The following is a 13,613-nucleotide window of genomic DNA, read 5'->3' on the forward strand; positions in this document are numbered from 1 at the left end:
TTATTTCCCCGAAATAAAGCTAATGCGTCACGAGTTAATTTTCGAAACGAGGAAACGAAACAGGAAAACAAACCTGCCCAACCAGCCAAACCATGAACTCTGTCCATCGTCAACAACTTGTCTGCCCGCCCATCCACCTTCGACATTATAATGTTTCACGTCCTGCAACCCGGAGAAGAGACCACGACCGGCGGCGTTGCGTCGTGTGCTCTGTGTTGGTGAATTGGAGCGAACCCAGTAGTTCATGCCTGGGTTGACCATGGATTGGGTTGGGGAATAGTTCTTGTGGGAGTCGGATGGCATGGTAGGTATGTTCTCTTGGTCGTTCCGTAAGTATCGGATACGGTTTGGATTGATTTGGTTTCCGTGAAGTATCTGCTGCGTTTATTGACTTCAGAGTGCGAGGTCTGTTTGTTGATTGTGTTTGATCTTGTATCATCTCACCCGGCCATATGTATCTGGTCCTTTATATACTCAAGTAACTGGGTACTACCGATCCATCTACTCACAGAGAGACTTGATCACACCACTCGGCATCAAGATATGGCAATACATCGCCTAACAGTGCTTTGCGATACCTAAGCCCTAAGCCATGATTGGATAGACTTCGTTCACTAATGATCAAGCCATCAGTCTCCCGGCGATAACTGCACGGGAAAGAGAGCGAAACCACCTGATCCCTATGCTTCGGGCCCTACCTTCGGCGGTGCCCGATGCAAGTAAAATGGTTATTTTACATTTATCACCTTCCTATAATTAGCGAATATGCATTTGTTCAGGGACACGTGAAAAATGTATAAGAACGTGGCGGCAAATCTCGGCGCCGAAAGCGGGAATCGTCTTACCCTCGTCACGCAACATCTTGGGCTAAAGCCGAGCCAATTACTACAAAGCAAATAGCTTCAAATTTTCTTGGAAAGGGAAAAAAAAAAAAAGGAATTATTGCGTCTTCTTTGCCTAATGTGCTGAACAAAATCTCTTAGTCTCTCTGCTCTGGTACTGGTACGCTTACATTCCATGGATCGGTATGCACATATCTCGCATCGGCCGACACAGGACTTCAAAATGGAAGATTCTGGAAAGAATCTGGAATGCGAAGAATCGTAGATATGGATGTTCCTAAAAATTCTGAAGTCAAAAAAGCTTATTTCGACGTCGTCTTTGTTGGAATGAAGTGACGACATGCGTTGTCAGGTGATACAGCCCTCGGCGCCGAGCAACTACCCTAACATCAACCTCACTGACATGTTATAGTTACTCATTCGCCTATCATAGCTTAGAAAAGTCGGTGGCATGGCCTTGATATGGATATTGGTCCTGCCCTTGAGGCCAAAATTTCCCGTTGAACGGGTGAACTTGAAGATGGCCTCGTCCAGATCCTCTTGTTACTTCATGAGCGAGGATTTAGATTTGGTACCTTGACCCGGTCTATAGAATAACACAAGCAGCAGGACTTACAACCCTAGCCTTGGCCTCTTCTTGTGTCCCAAGATTTCCAAAATGGATGTATATCCAACTAATTCAGCCTCGGTGAGCGTTACCGCACCCCGCTTCCTTGGGTATGGATACTTGCTGTGCTCTCCTTTTCCCGTTCAGATAGATTTCGGTGACTGGCCATATTATCGTCATCGTAGAGGCATGCCAAGGCCAAGATAGTTCCGGGTTGGCCCAAGGAGAAGTGTGCAGAAAAGCTCATTTGATTCTGATATTGTGGCGCATGTCAAACCCAGCTCTGGGTACCCGGGGAACTGCCTATATTAAGCTTAACAGTCATGAATTAGATACGTAGTTTACAACCTAAATCCCTAGCTGACTAAATACCAAAAATGGGAATTTGACTTCAGACATCTATATGGCTGAATGACAGATCCTCATGCGTACCTCGCCATCGTAGTAGCGTTACCCTGCCAACTCTCAGCCATAGAAACATCACTTCCAACGTTATAAAACTCTCGTCTCCTCGCATCTCCAGTTGGCACAACATTCGTTGTCGATGCATTCGCATTAACATTGGTATTCCTTCTCCTACCCCTCCATGACCACAATGCAAACCATGGCTCGGGCTCCTCCCCTCGACGTCGTGCGCGATGCCGCGACCAAAAACTGTGCCCGATGCATCCCGCTAGTGCGAGCACGATTGCGCCAAGGACGACGATGAGAACGATGAAGCCTATTGGGAAGGGAGGAGAGGCGCCTTCAAAAACGGTTCCGTCTGTGGAGGTTTCTGTGTCGGACATTTATTTTTCTTTGAGATGTGTAGATGGATGTTTGCACAGTCGATGTTAAATGCCGTGGGCGTTCGAATGAACGAACTGCCGGAAAAGAAAATAAAAATGAAAAAAAAAAAAAAAAAGGATGCCGAACGAAAGTGGAATCTGCAAAGTCGTAAGCATCAAATGAGTAAACAGCACATACCTAAAAAGAAGGAAGATCAACGCATACCGTGAGATTAAGGATGGTAAACAGACAAACACGTGGGGCACCTTGAAACTGCGGCTCTTGAGCTTTGTGTATCCGGCTTTTCTTTTGACTGACGCGAATTTCCAATTATTTCAGAGGAAGAACATTATGCTTTGTTACTATACTGTTACTAGTTATTACTATTAGCCTGTTATCAATGCGAATTATATTAAAATTTACCAAGCCACGCTTTGGGTAGCACCTATTAGACTGGGAATAGTTTGACCAATCAGGAGATTCATATGGGGCGTCCGCCGTCTCGTATCTAATATTTAGCAAGAAAGCCAAGGAAATATTTTCCTTCAAGTCTCTTATATGCCAGGATTATATGTAACCGACGGCAGTGCATAGCCACAGCCACATTTCATAGCTTAGACTAAGCCATCAATGCTCTTTCAAAGATCAATAGCTGCCTGACTTCGTTAGATTGGAAGCTCAGGCCGCAGGGACTAAAGCTAAAAGCAGAGAGGAAAAGATTATACAAAAATATCATATTATATAGAGGACAGATATATTGAACAGTGGCAGGTGGGATCTCGCGACGTGAAATATTGAAAAACGTCATTTTCTTCAGTCAGCTCATCCACCAAGTTGAACGATGCAAGATACAGGTACCTAAGCCATTCAACAGGACTTGCCTCATTTGCTCTGTTGCTGTTGACGCCCACATCTTCCTCACAAACCAGAGTTTCGACCCGTAATCAAAATTAACAAATGGGCCAGGGCCCTACCTAAGTACACTATTATAAAGTATCTCAAGAATGCTGCCCTTGCTTCAAGGAACTTATCCTTCCCTGCAGCCTCTCCATCCATGGGCTTTGACTGCACACATCCAAGGAACTCTTTAGCACATGCTGCGGCGGCGGCTGGGGGGGGTACTTTTGCCAGCCATCATACTTCTGAGAGTCCGCATAGTCTGAGATCCCACATATCCCTACACCAGGGGACATATTCATTAAACATGCCGCTTCTAAATTAAGGCATATTGCTCCACGTTTGTCTCGGATATTATCGCGCCTGGTTTGATCCTCAATTCCCGTACCGCCAGGTGCTATGGTACCGTATTGGATTCTCGGAGCATCATCTACGCGTAGTTCTCGCACACCCTGCAGGCTTTGCCGCTTACGTGCGGATAGTTTGGTTGAAATAGTCGGTCAAGCGACTCGCCACGGTATTTGTACCCGATCTCCCGCATGTGAGGGTATTTATCCAGGATTATATTGATATAGCGTGACACTTCATTGTTAGACGTCTCGTGCTGAGCGGTTAGTTTTGCGAGATCAGAGACTAAGGATTCAAATGACCAGTCCAGGGTGCTGTTTTCCAAAGCCATGAACGACAACTCCTCCAATCTTGCGGCTGCTACGGATGACAATATCACTAAGCCGAATTTCTGGGTCATCGTTGTCAAACAGAACACCCACGACAGCAACAACAAGCAATCCAACGCGGATCTCGGGGAAAGTGTAAAGCATTTCTTTCGCAGCAGAAGTCGCAGACGTGGGACCATTTTGGTGCAGGCGTAGGCAGGCTACCACAACTTTAAGTTTGCCTATACTCCCCAAGAAGTATTGGTTATCATCGGCATTTGATTGTACAGTCTGCGGTTCTCCGAGCTCCTCGTCCAGCATTCCCTTGGCTGCTGCAAACTCGTGCGGTAGAGCGCAGATCCATCCCACGGTATAATCATCATTTGCGTACGGAGACCGCTGGGTATCTGCCATGGCACGCACATATCAAAACTGAGCGCTTCGGGCTGCCCAAAATATCAGTCCATCTGCTCGACTGTCGAACTCCGATCGAAATCAGTGGAGCTGGAGATCTTATATTCGCGGTCGTATGGTTGAGCCGCGTACGTAATGAGGCTGTGAATAGACCGTCAATTTAGAATGATCTTATGTGTTAGATCTTCGTTGGTTGGGAAAACCTAACGAGGCTGCGCCACTTGATAATTTCACCTGGGTGAAAACTGCCTAATCACTTCCATTGCCATGGTTCAGTTGTTGGACAAGTCATATCCTTGATAATACAAATCAAGTTGTGTAGGGGTCATTGAGACCTGCAGTTGTCTTGAAACCACTCCACATAGAGACACTTTAGTGCTATATATGAATTATCCATCAAATCACGGCCTAGGGTGATTTCAATATGATACTATAGATAGCGATTACTTACTACTGTGGTATTCGATGCAACTGGCTGCCCTCCCTGTTTGCTAGTCCAGTCCCTTCAGACCACAGCCAAGTCGTGGATTAGTTAGTCACTTCAGTAGTAAAGAATTAAGTAAGTTCATATTGTGATATCCAATTATGAAGGACCAGCAACTATATTAGGCCAGCGTTTCACCATCTGTTGCCTAGGTACGTATTGGTGACCTCGAGCATTCAATTTTTGTATTCATGATTTCAGACAGAACGTTTATCAGCTCTTACTTTTGAATTTCTACGTCCATTTCAGACTACTATCTCAACCAGATCGGTTGAATGAGCGGCAGTTCTCCGTCTTCAGTTTCCATACAGAAATCTTATATTTTGTAGGTCAACATATACATTTGACCAGAATTGATCACAACCATATTCCCTGATCTAGTTCTTCGACCCTATACTTCGCTGCCTCTTCCGCATGCTTGAACAGAAACCTAGTAGCATATTCATGCCACGGTGAACTTTTGCAACGCACATCGAGTTCGCTTCCACCTGGAACCTGGCCAAGCTCCGTTCGTATTGGCGTTTCTTCACTGAGAAGATAGTTCAAGCAGCACCGGTAAAGATTTGAATGGCATCGCTGGACAGTGTCGTTGGAAGTAAATTCAGTTGCTGACGTTTGATGCGCTAATAACTCTTTTCCATCGCCCGCCAGTTTGGACAACAGGTTCAACCCTTCCGTGAGCAGAAAGTGGTTGACTGATGGGTGAATAAACTGTACAATCTGCCTTTCCTTGTCACCATCTAGCAGCTGTACTACCTCGGCCAGACCACCGGACACAGCGTTCACTCGCCGCTTCATGCGTTCGTCTGATTTTACAAAGCTCGCCGTCTCATGGCATCGAATCCGATGTGGTGATTTTACCATATCTTTCGCAGCTAAAGCGTATCGCATCTCCGTTACCGAGAGTGGCCGTTGTGCCAAACAAAGCCATTGAAACAAGAGGAAAGTCTGGCTATAATCCTCTTGTCTGATGACATTTTGCAAGATACGCCGATAGGTATCACCTAACTTGTCAGGTACGATCTGCAGGCATCGGCGAACTTCCTCCGGTGATTCTCCTTCGGCAATCTTTGTTCCTACCAGGGGCACGATGAGGTCTGTCCATTGGAAATTTCCGGCAGCCAGTTTCGTCAAATCCGCTTTCAGATCTTCCCAAATCATGCTGTCGGGTGAATCGGCTTCGGTCAAGTACCCAATTTTAAGACGGTCGTTGACGAAAGTAGCTATATCACCGCTGTTATGGTTTTCTACCCTCACTTCGACGCCTGGAATATAGGGAGGGGTAGGGTAGTGCCGACATGAGATGCATATTTTTGCAGCTGTCGTGAGTTGATTGATATAATTTGCAAGTCCCGAGAGGAATTGTGCTCCTGCCTCATCTAGTGCATCAATAAAGATGGTGACTGGCTGCGTCTGAGCTGCTGTAACAATAGCATCCTGCAGTAATACTTCAAGCTCCTGAGGTTGCCATGTCCAGGTACGCTCACCATACCCAAATGCGCTAGACTTTTCTTCATACTGCTCTCTAATACATTGTCGTGCTGTTGGATCTTGACGGAAAAGTTGATTTAATAGTGCTCGCAGCATCCCGAGGGGTATCCTTTGTAATTCACCCCCTCGAGCACAGAAAAAGAATTCCAACGCAATACCTTTCTCTGGGCTGCGTCTGCATTCTCCTCTCAGCCGGTTGTACAAAAACCGCATTATGGTCGATTTTCCGGCTCCCGGCTTTCCCTTCAGCCAAAATATACCAGTTGATTGTTGCAACCAGTGCTTGTACGCGTCTGTCTCCAGAATCCAGTTGCAGGTAGATGTGTGAGGCTTTCTTATACTGCACCGTCTATCAAGCATCTGAGAGAATGCCAATGATTTGAGAATATCTGTCAATCAATTCAGTTTTTGAAGCTTCTTGCAAGCGAGCTTGCAAAGACATACCATTATCGCAAACCGTGGTCGATTCTATGGCGTTTAAAGTAAGCATGGTTACAAATGATCTCAGACACATCTTTCAACTTACCATCAATATGCTCGCATCCTTTTGCGTATTGATGATTCACAAAATTCACTGCGGAATGGAAGGTCTGACTGACAGCTTGGTTTTGGATCTTCTCCCGGTTATCGAAGGACCCCGAACCCGGAGTGAGCTTTTCCAGAAGGGCCATTCTTCTTCAACCACATGAGCAATCCAAGTAACTATACAGCCTTGAAAATAAGGCGGTGCTTCAACAGTGGATGTATTGAGGGATAACCAATAAATTTATTTGGTTAATGTAAAGATAAAGAAATAAACGCAAATAGAAATTCACTGCAGTAGAAGTAAATATACTCTGAAGAGATAACAACTAGCACGATGCACCTTAACACTATATTCACTGATTCAGTATAGCGATGCTGCACGCGCTAATACATCCCACCAATTAAATTTAATTTTGTCGTAGTTGTGAATATTCCTGAAACATCCTCTGCAGCAGGCTAATGCAAGTTGGCCATTTAATTGGCTCAGTTAGCGCTTTCTCTGCAGGTTGCATTAGGCTCCATGATGTCTGTTTACTTGAGCGAGGCTGGCTTACAATTAGGCCCCTTTAATTAACAGACATGGACTAAAGTTTTTTATATAGGCTACCTAGCAGCTTACTCGTGGATAATGAAATTGACGAAATTACCATGATATTCATTGCCTAAAATCTTATAGATATCGGTCTGGATGATGCGGCCAACTGATCGAAATGGTTTCGAAATCGCAATTATATGTGCCTTGATAACAGAATCGGATGCTTTCGAGGCACTGTTTGATGAATTTTGGGAAGAGGATGAACTCGAATATGGAAAAGCTCCAGGCGATCCCAATGCTTATACTCTAGGGAGGATTGGACGTCATCCTATCGTGATGACATACTTGCCTGGCATGGGCAAGGGCAGCGCTGCGGCAGTGTCTGCCAGTCTTCGAATCAGTTTTCCGAATGTCAAACTTGGGTTGATTGTCGGTATATGTGGTGGGGTGCCTGAGTCGATATTTGACAATGAAAAAATATCAATTTTCCTTGGAGATGTCATTATCAGCACAGGAGTCATTCAGTTCGACCTCGGACGACAGTATGATGATAGAGTTATCCGCAAGGATACCCTAAAAGACAACCTCCGACGTCCAAATCCTGAGATTCGCTCGTTCCTGCACAAGAATGAAGGGTGGAGAGGACGCAGGAGGCTAAGAAGCAAAATGGAAGGGTATATTGCAGAAATTTGCGGCAAAGAGGAATTCAGTAGCTGGAATTGCCCCCAGCCAGGTACAGATAAGTTATACATCCCCGAGTACCGCCACAAGCATCATGACCCAGAGGTCTGCGAAATTTGCGCGAAGTGTGTGGACGCAGGCACTAGAGTCTGCGACGCTGTCTTAAACCTCTCTTGTGACCAACTCGGCTGTGATCAGAATAAGTTGGTTATTCGTGAACGAAAATCAATCCCAAATATCCATTTCGGCTTGATTGGCTCTTGCGATCAGGTTATGAAATCAGCAATTCGCCGTGACCGGATTGCGCATCAGGCAAAATTGTTAGGCTTCGAGATGGAAGGTGCTGGTGTATGGGACAACTTTCCAACTATCATCGTCAAAGGTGTCTGCGATTATGCGGACAGTCACAAAAGCAAGGAATGGCAGAAGTATTCTACCGTGACGGCAGCGTCGTGTGCCAAAGCTTTGTTAAATCAATGGCGAAGCATTGACAAAGGATCATCGTCAGTGGATACGAGTAGAACATCAGGCTCAAATAGAGAAACGGGTCCTAGCAGTGCAGCGAACATAAGCAGTACGCCAGACACAGGCAATGAAGACGACGCCAGCAGAGCCGAAGATGCAGACAAAGGACCAGACGAAGCCAGCGCTCCTGACACGACTACAACAGCGGAGGCACGAGCCACGACGGACCTATGCAAAGCAGAAGACACAGGTATGCCGGAAAGAAGCAGAACGCCAGACACGAGCAAAGCAGAAGACACGAGCAGTACGACGGAGACAATCAAACACGAAAAGACCCCCGAGCACAACCCCGTAAGTTCATGGTAACCCCTACAGATTCTAATACAAAACTAACAAACACATCCTAGACTTCATCGGCCATTTTCAACAATTCTGCCAAAGTTGGGAACCAGGCGGTTAACCAACATTTTGCTGGGCCTGTAACATTCACACAAAGCTAGTGGAGCAAAGTCTATGAATTATTACAGATGGCAGTTCCTAATACAATATTGTATTATGTATAAGGAGAAAAAAATGAACAAATCGCTATTTGGGTTGATATGTTTCCCGATTAGGATGGAGATGTCCTGGAACCCTAGCCCCAGCCCTAACTGTGTAACAATTTTCCTAAATAGGCTATTTCCATAGCCATGAAAGAGCTGTCGGATTCTCGCATATCTAGGATTCTGGCAGCCTTTTTTTCCTTTCAAATGAGAGCTTGCTAGCATATAGCCCCTCTAATTACTTTCAGTCACAATCAAACATGCAGACGTCCTCACTAGGGTATCATATCTTCAACTTCATAAAAAATAAAGGCCTAATGCTCAAGCATTAAGCACCACCTCCACCAGCACCCCAAGCAACTGCCGCTGTATTGTGTCTCCTACGATTAATATCATGCAGCAGCGCCAACCCCGTCGCGATAATCTCATCCACAACAAACGAGCCATCACCACCCCCAAAACCACGATTACTCACTACATTGCCCTCAAACAAATCCAGTTGCGATTCATGCTTGAGCGTCCACGAAGGAGTCGTGATCTTAGCTAGACACATGTTCTTCTCATCCAAACACAGCAACTCAGAGGAAGAGAGATGGTGGTCATGTCGCCACGTCACTTGCGTGTTCCGTAGAGACGGTAATGCGAATGTGGTCTCAGTGTTGAGTTTCGCCTTGAGCGGGAGAGTAATTGTATGATTATGTATGGATATGTCTATTTTGCGTCGGAAGGAGTGGAATTCGGCGTCGGCGAGGATGGCACCGCTGTCGTCAGTGTTCATACCGTGTAAGGGGGCGGAGGGGAGTTTTCGGATTGTCAAATCTGAGACTAAGAAGCTCGGTTTCGCCGTGTAGAGAATTGTATCCTTGTCCTGTGCGTCTGTGACTTGGATGGTGTTGGACATCCAGTGTTTGGGGGCGATTTTGAGGCTGCGAGATGGCGATTGCGTGTGATATGGTTGCGGGGGGAATTCGGTGGTGCTCATACTGGTGTTCGCTTTGCTCTTGTTGAGGGAGCTTGTATATTGTCAAATTCGAAGCTGCGAAATGGTGGATTAGATTCATACCTGCTTCTCTTGTAAGTCTTTCTTGTCCACAGTTTCAAAGACTCCTAGCTTAGACGGTTTGACAACATATCAATCTGCTGCAGGGGGTGCCTTTTTATCGGGATTCGGGATGAACGAAGCGTAGGAGGGTGGTAATTAATAGTTCTCTTTTGTTAATAAATGTATGTTTAGTGCTATAAATAATTTTGAGTTCATTTTCATTAGGATTAGGACAAATCACTATAAACTTTGGAATATATTATGGGACTATCTCTCAGCATCCCTTTCTATCTAAAAAATATTGTTATAACCATTATTATTTCGACCAAATTGCCAATACTAATAAAAGATAGAAGTTGTATATCTATTTGCGTCCTTGGAATTCTTATTTTTGTGCTGTAATCCTTTCCCATAGAATGACGATATATCATGGCTGAGAATTAGTGGTCAGCCGCAGCGACCGAACTATCAACACAACGTCACACTTGGGTGTTTTTATGGGGGTGTTGAAAAGATCTAGCGCGTGTGCAATTGAACAAAAATAAAGTCTTGGTAGTGGGGATCAGGCAAATCAAAATCTTGGCATTGGCCCACTTTCATACATATACTATATTTAGGATTAGAGTCTAATAGAGCTGGCAAATCCAGGATTAGGGCTCTTTGGAATATACTTTATTATCTATCTCTTTTAGTACTCCGTAACGTATACTGGATATAATTATATGCTTTATATATGTTAAAATAGTACGCTAAGAGGGATTGGGTGAATTAATGGGTCCACTTTGGACACTAAGCTTTTATCATTCCTGTTCGGATTAGATCTTGAGGTCAAATCTTTCCCCGGAGTAAATGCTATATACTAATCTGACACGGCCGGGAACATAGATTGGTTGCATAATCCTTTTTCTCGGGATGCATAAAGGTAGCAGAGAGAGATTGCAAGTCACACAAAGAAAAAAGAAATAATGTATACAAGAACCAAAACCAAATACTATATATCTATAATCCATATCAAATCTCGATCGAATTGTAAAACTGCTCCTCTACATCCCTTTTTCTGAACCCCGCGGCTCTTCCCAGACACATGGCTTTCGACACGAGACCTAGAAGCATAATCATCATTAGCGCGGGAGCTCAAAAGCGATCACATTACTGAAGAGAAAGATGGAGTTGGGGGGGGCGAGTAGGGGAGGAAAGAAAAGGTTTTACAATCCATAAACCGATCAACATTCACTACAGCAGGTACATAATCCTGCAAATTCACCCCCTGAGCAGAACCCCCCATTGCCCGTGATGTAGCCACCACTTTAGATGCAACATCTGGATTTGCGGGCAGTAGAAACCTGTGGTTTGTCGAATGTGCCTCAAGGTTAATCCCCATGCTTCGTAGATAAAGATCGACATCCAGCGCATCAAACCATTCGTCGTTCAACAGGCCGAGCGAGGACATGATCCCATCCAGACTCGTGCCGGCTCCGTCATGGCGAATGTGTGCAATGTGTATTGCCATGGGGCCGCTTGCGACGGGCATTGCGGATTTGTCCGGCTGTTGATCCATTGTCGCGTGAATGTAGTGAGTGCCCGCACCGCCGAGAGATACAAAAGGGATGGTGGGCACAGATGGGTCGCCGCTTGATAATGCCAATTGAAACTTTTCGACTAGATATTTCTTACTCCACAGTCGGTAGGCGAGTTTGAAAACGCGCGCCTCCTTGGAGGACGCCGATGGTAAGTCGCCGCTCATTAAGACTCGATAGGCAGCTTCGGTGCAGACTCGCATGAGTCGGCGCGCGAATGTTGTTTCTTGGAAGGCGTATGATGTAGGCGGTTTGATGTCCATGGAGATTGGGATTTTAAGGTCGTTGATTCCCGTACTCGCGACAGAAGAGGTTGTTGTGGTGCTACCGTAATGGCGTTCATTATTGCCAGTAAACTGCTGGAATTGATGACTCTGCGACTGACCATGAAGATAATGGTTCGAAAAGTCCTGCAAATTATACGCTTGTCTCAGGCCAGCTGTTACGTATGGAGGAGGCACTGTTATACCCATGCTAAGCTGCTGTTGGCCCGAACTAATATCTCCACCAAAGTCATGTATATCTGTCCACTGCTGTTGCTCAAATCCACCAAAGAGACTATACAACCCCGTGTCCGTATCCTTCGTCTCTGCCGTGGCTGTCGATGCAGGTGCAGGTGCTGGTGCAGGTGCTGCAGCAGTTGAGCCCGTAGCACTCTTCATCTGCGCCAGGGCCTCGAAAGCTTGCGCCATATCCTGCACAGGCTGCGACAAATCCGGGTAGAAAGAGAGAACATCCAAATCGACAAGCCTCGAACTCAGCGCATCAAACGCAGTCTTCATTTGGGCGATGAGACAGTCCCTTTCGGACAACTGCTTTTGTCGGCTGTATATCTCATCTTGTTTACGCTGTCGATAGGCGCGCTGGGCAATTCGCATTTGAATGCGACGACGCTCTCTGCCGGCCGGGACTCTGTCTATGGCTGTTCGTGGTGCTGTGCTGTCGACCTCAGAACTAGTAGTAGGAGTGATAGCAGGAGTGGTAGATTTGGCGGGTTTTGAGGCTCTTATTTTCGCGCTTTTGCGTTTTTTTACTCTTGGATTGATCATTTTGCTGCCCTGTCGGTTGTGCTTGTCGTTTTGCTTGATAATCATCATTGATGGCTGTGTCTGGCACGACCGGCGTATGCATCATCATCATCATCTCGGCACCCGATACAGCGGATCCGAACGGACCTTGCATAGAGCCACTACCTGAAGCCGAATAACGTTCATACTGGGTTTGCCGTTGGTGCTGATGTGTGTGACGATGATGATGGTGGTGGTGGTGGTCGTGCTGATGATGATGGAGATGATGATGCTGGTAAGAAGAGGCGGGCTGCATGCCCTGCTGCAGGTCCATGACTTGTGCGAAAAGGAAAGAAAAAGACCACGCTATTGTTTCAGTGTTATAGATCGTGACAGACTGTGATATACTATTCTGTCAGCTGCGGATATGGACGATCGTCTGCATGAAACAACTGCAAGAAAGCAAGCATACTCGCGAGCGCTTTGCGGCGGCCGTCAATAGTCGGGGTACATCACGTCGATTACATTTACAATGCAACTGACTGCAAGAGATCAATTAAATGAATGTAAGCAGCACGTCCTAACTAGTGGCGCGTTAGGAAAGGAGTAAGCACTTGTGTGAAATTGTCAATCTTCACGTGCTGTTTGAGCTGAGGCCGTCGAAGCTAAGCATAAGCTAGGCCTTTAGGCGCTGAAGCCGAAGCCGAAGCCGACCCCGACCCCGAGGAAGCCCTGTTGCGGCCGGAAAGAGGATGATTTGGCCCCCTTGTTCTTCTCATAAGCCGGCGGACACAATACAATACCTCCAAAGCTTCGCCTATGCTTGCAGCTGACAAAACTCGGGGAAAGGAAAGAAAGAAAAAAAAAAAAAAAAAGAACATCTAACGCAGCTTCTCTTTAATATTGGTGAACTATAACTGACCCAGGGCTAAAAGTACACCCAAGGTCTCTCTCAACAGATTCATTCTATGCTTAGAAGAAGACACCAGCAGATCTGAAGAATAAGCCGTTCCTAAATAATATACATTCTTGCGGCAAACTAACTCGAAAGAAATGGCATGATCAATGGTTTTACCCCCC

General features: G+C 45.8%; 5 protein-coding genes across 5 annotated transcripts, besides 4 other annotated features; 1 reads left to right on the top strand and 4 right to left on the bottom strand.

Annotated features, from left to right (window-relative positions):
- On the bottom strand, positions 1–303 carry UA08_06083 (hypothetical protein; the record flags this gene model as incomplete). Its single annotated transcript, XM_020268368.1, has 2 exons — positions 1–19; positions 74–303. 2 exons carry the CDS (start codon positions 301–303, stop codon positions 1–3), a joined length of 249 nt encoding a protein of 82 aa, XP_020118710.1.
- Positions 304–3,295: 2,992 nt separating this feature from the next.
- Positions 3,296–3,545: a repeat region (Identified by RepeatMasker using a combination of RepBase library and repeat library created with RepeatScout).
- Positions 3,546–3,774: 229 nt separating this feature from the next.
- Positions 3,775–4,146: a repeat region (Identified by RepeatMasker using a combination of RepBase library and repeat library created with RepeatScout).
- Positions 4,147–5,025: 879 nt separating this feature from the next.
- UA08_06084 (hypothetical protein) lies at positions 5,026–6,830 on the bottom strand (the record flags this gene model as incomplete). The annotated part of the gene is made up of 3 exons (XM_020268369.1): positions 5,026–6,548; positions 6,604–6,627; positions 6,686–6,830. 3 exons carry the CDS (start codon positions 6,828–6,830, stop codon positions 5,026–5,028), a joined length of 1,692 nt encoding a protein of 563 aa, XP_020118711.1.
- Positions 6,831–7,372: 542 nt separating this feature from the next.
- UA08_06085 (hypothetical protein) lies at positions 7,373–8,865 on the top strand (the record flags this gene model as incomplete). The annotated part of the gene is made up of 3 exons (XM_020268370.1): positions 7,373–8,220; positions 8,440–8,716; positions 8,773–8,865. The coding sequence occupies 3 exons, from the start codon at positions 7,373–7,375 to the stop codon at positions 8,863–8,865; spliced, it is 1,218 nt and encodes a 405-aa protein (XP_020118706.1).
- Positions 8,226–8,363: a repeat region (Identified by RepeatMasker using a combination of RepBase library and repeat library created with RepeatScout).
- Positions 8,866–9,235: 370 nt separating the features above from the next.
- On the bottom strand, positions 9,236–9,889 carry UA08_06086 (hypothetical protein; the record flags this gene model as incomplete). The annotated part of the gene is made up of 1 exon (XM_020268371.1): positions 9,236–9,889. One exon carries the CDS (start codon positions 9,887–9,889, stop codon positions 9,236–9,238), a length of 654 nt encoding a protein of 217 aa, XP_020118707.1.
- Positions 9,890–11,093: 1,204 nt separating this feature from the next.
- On the bottom strand, positions 11,094–12,620 carry UA08_06087 (hypothetical protein; the record flags this gene model as incomplete). Its single annotated transcript, XM_020268372.1, has 1 exon — positions 11,094–12,620. The coding sequence occupies one exon, from the start codon at positions 12,618–12,620 to the stop codon at positions 11,094–11,096; it is 1,527 nt and encodes a 508-aa protein (XP_020118524.1).
- A 233-nt stretch (positions 12,621–12,853) lies between these two features.
- Positions 12,854–12,927: a repeat region (Identified by RepeatMasker using a combination of RepBase library and repeat library created with RepeatScout).
- The last annotated feature ends 686 nt before the right edge of the window (positions 12,928–13,613 follow it).

Source organism: Talaromyces atroroseus, assembly GCF_001907595.1.
Source record: "Talaromyces atroroseus strain IBT 11181 chromosome Unknown scaffold_8, whole genome shotgun sequence".
Taxonomy (NCBI): Eukaryota; Fungi; Ascomycota; class Eurotiomycetes; order Eurotiales; family Trichocomaceae; genus Talaromyces; species Talaromyces atroroseus.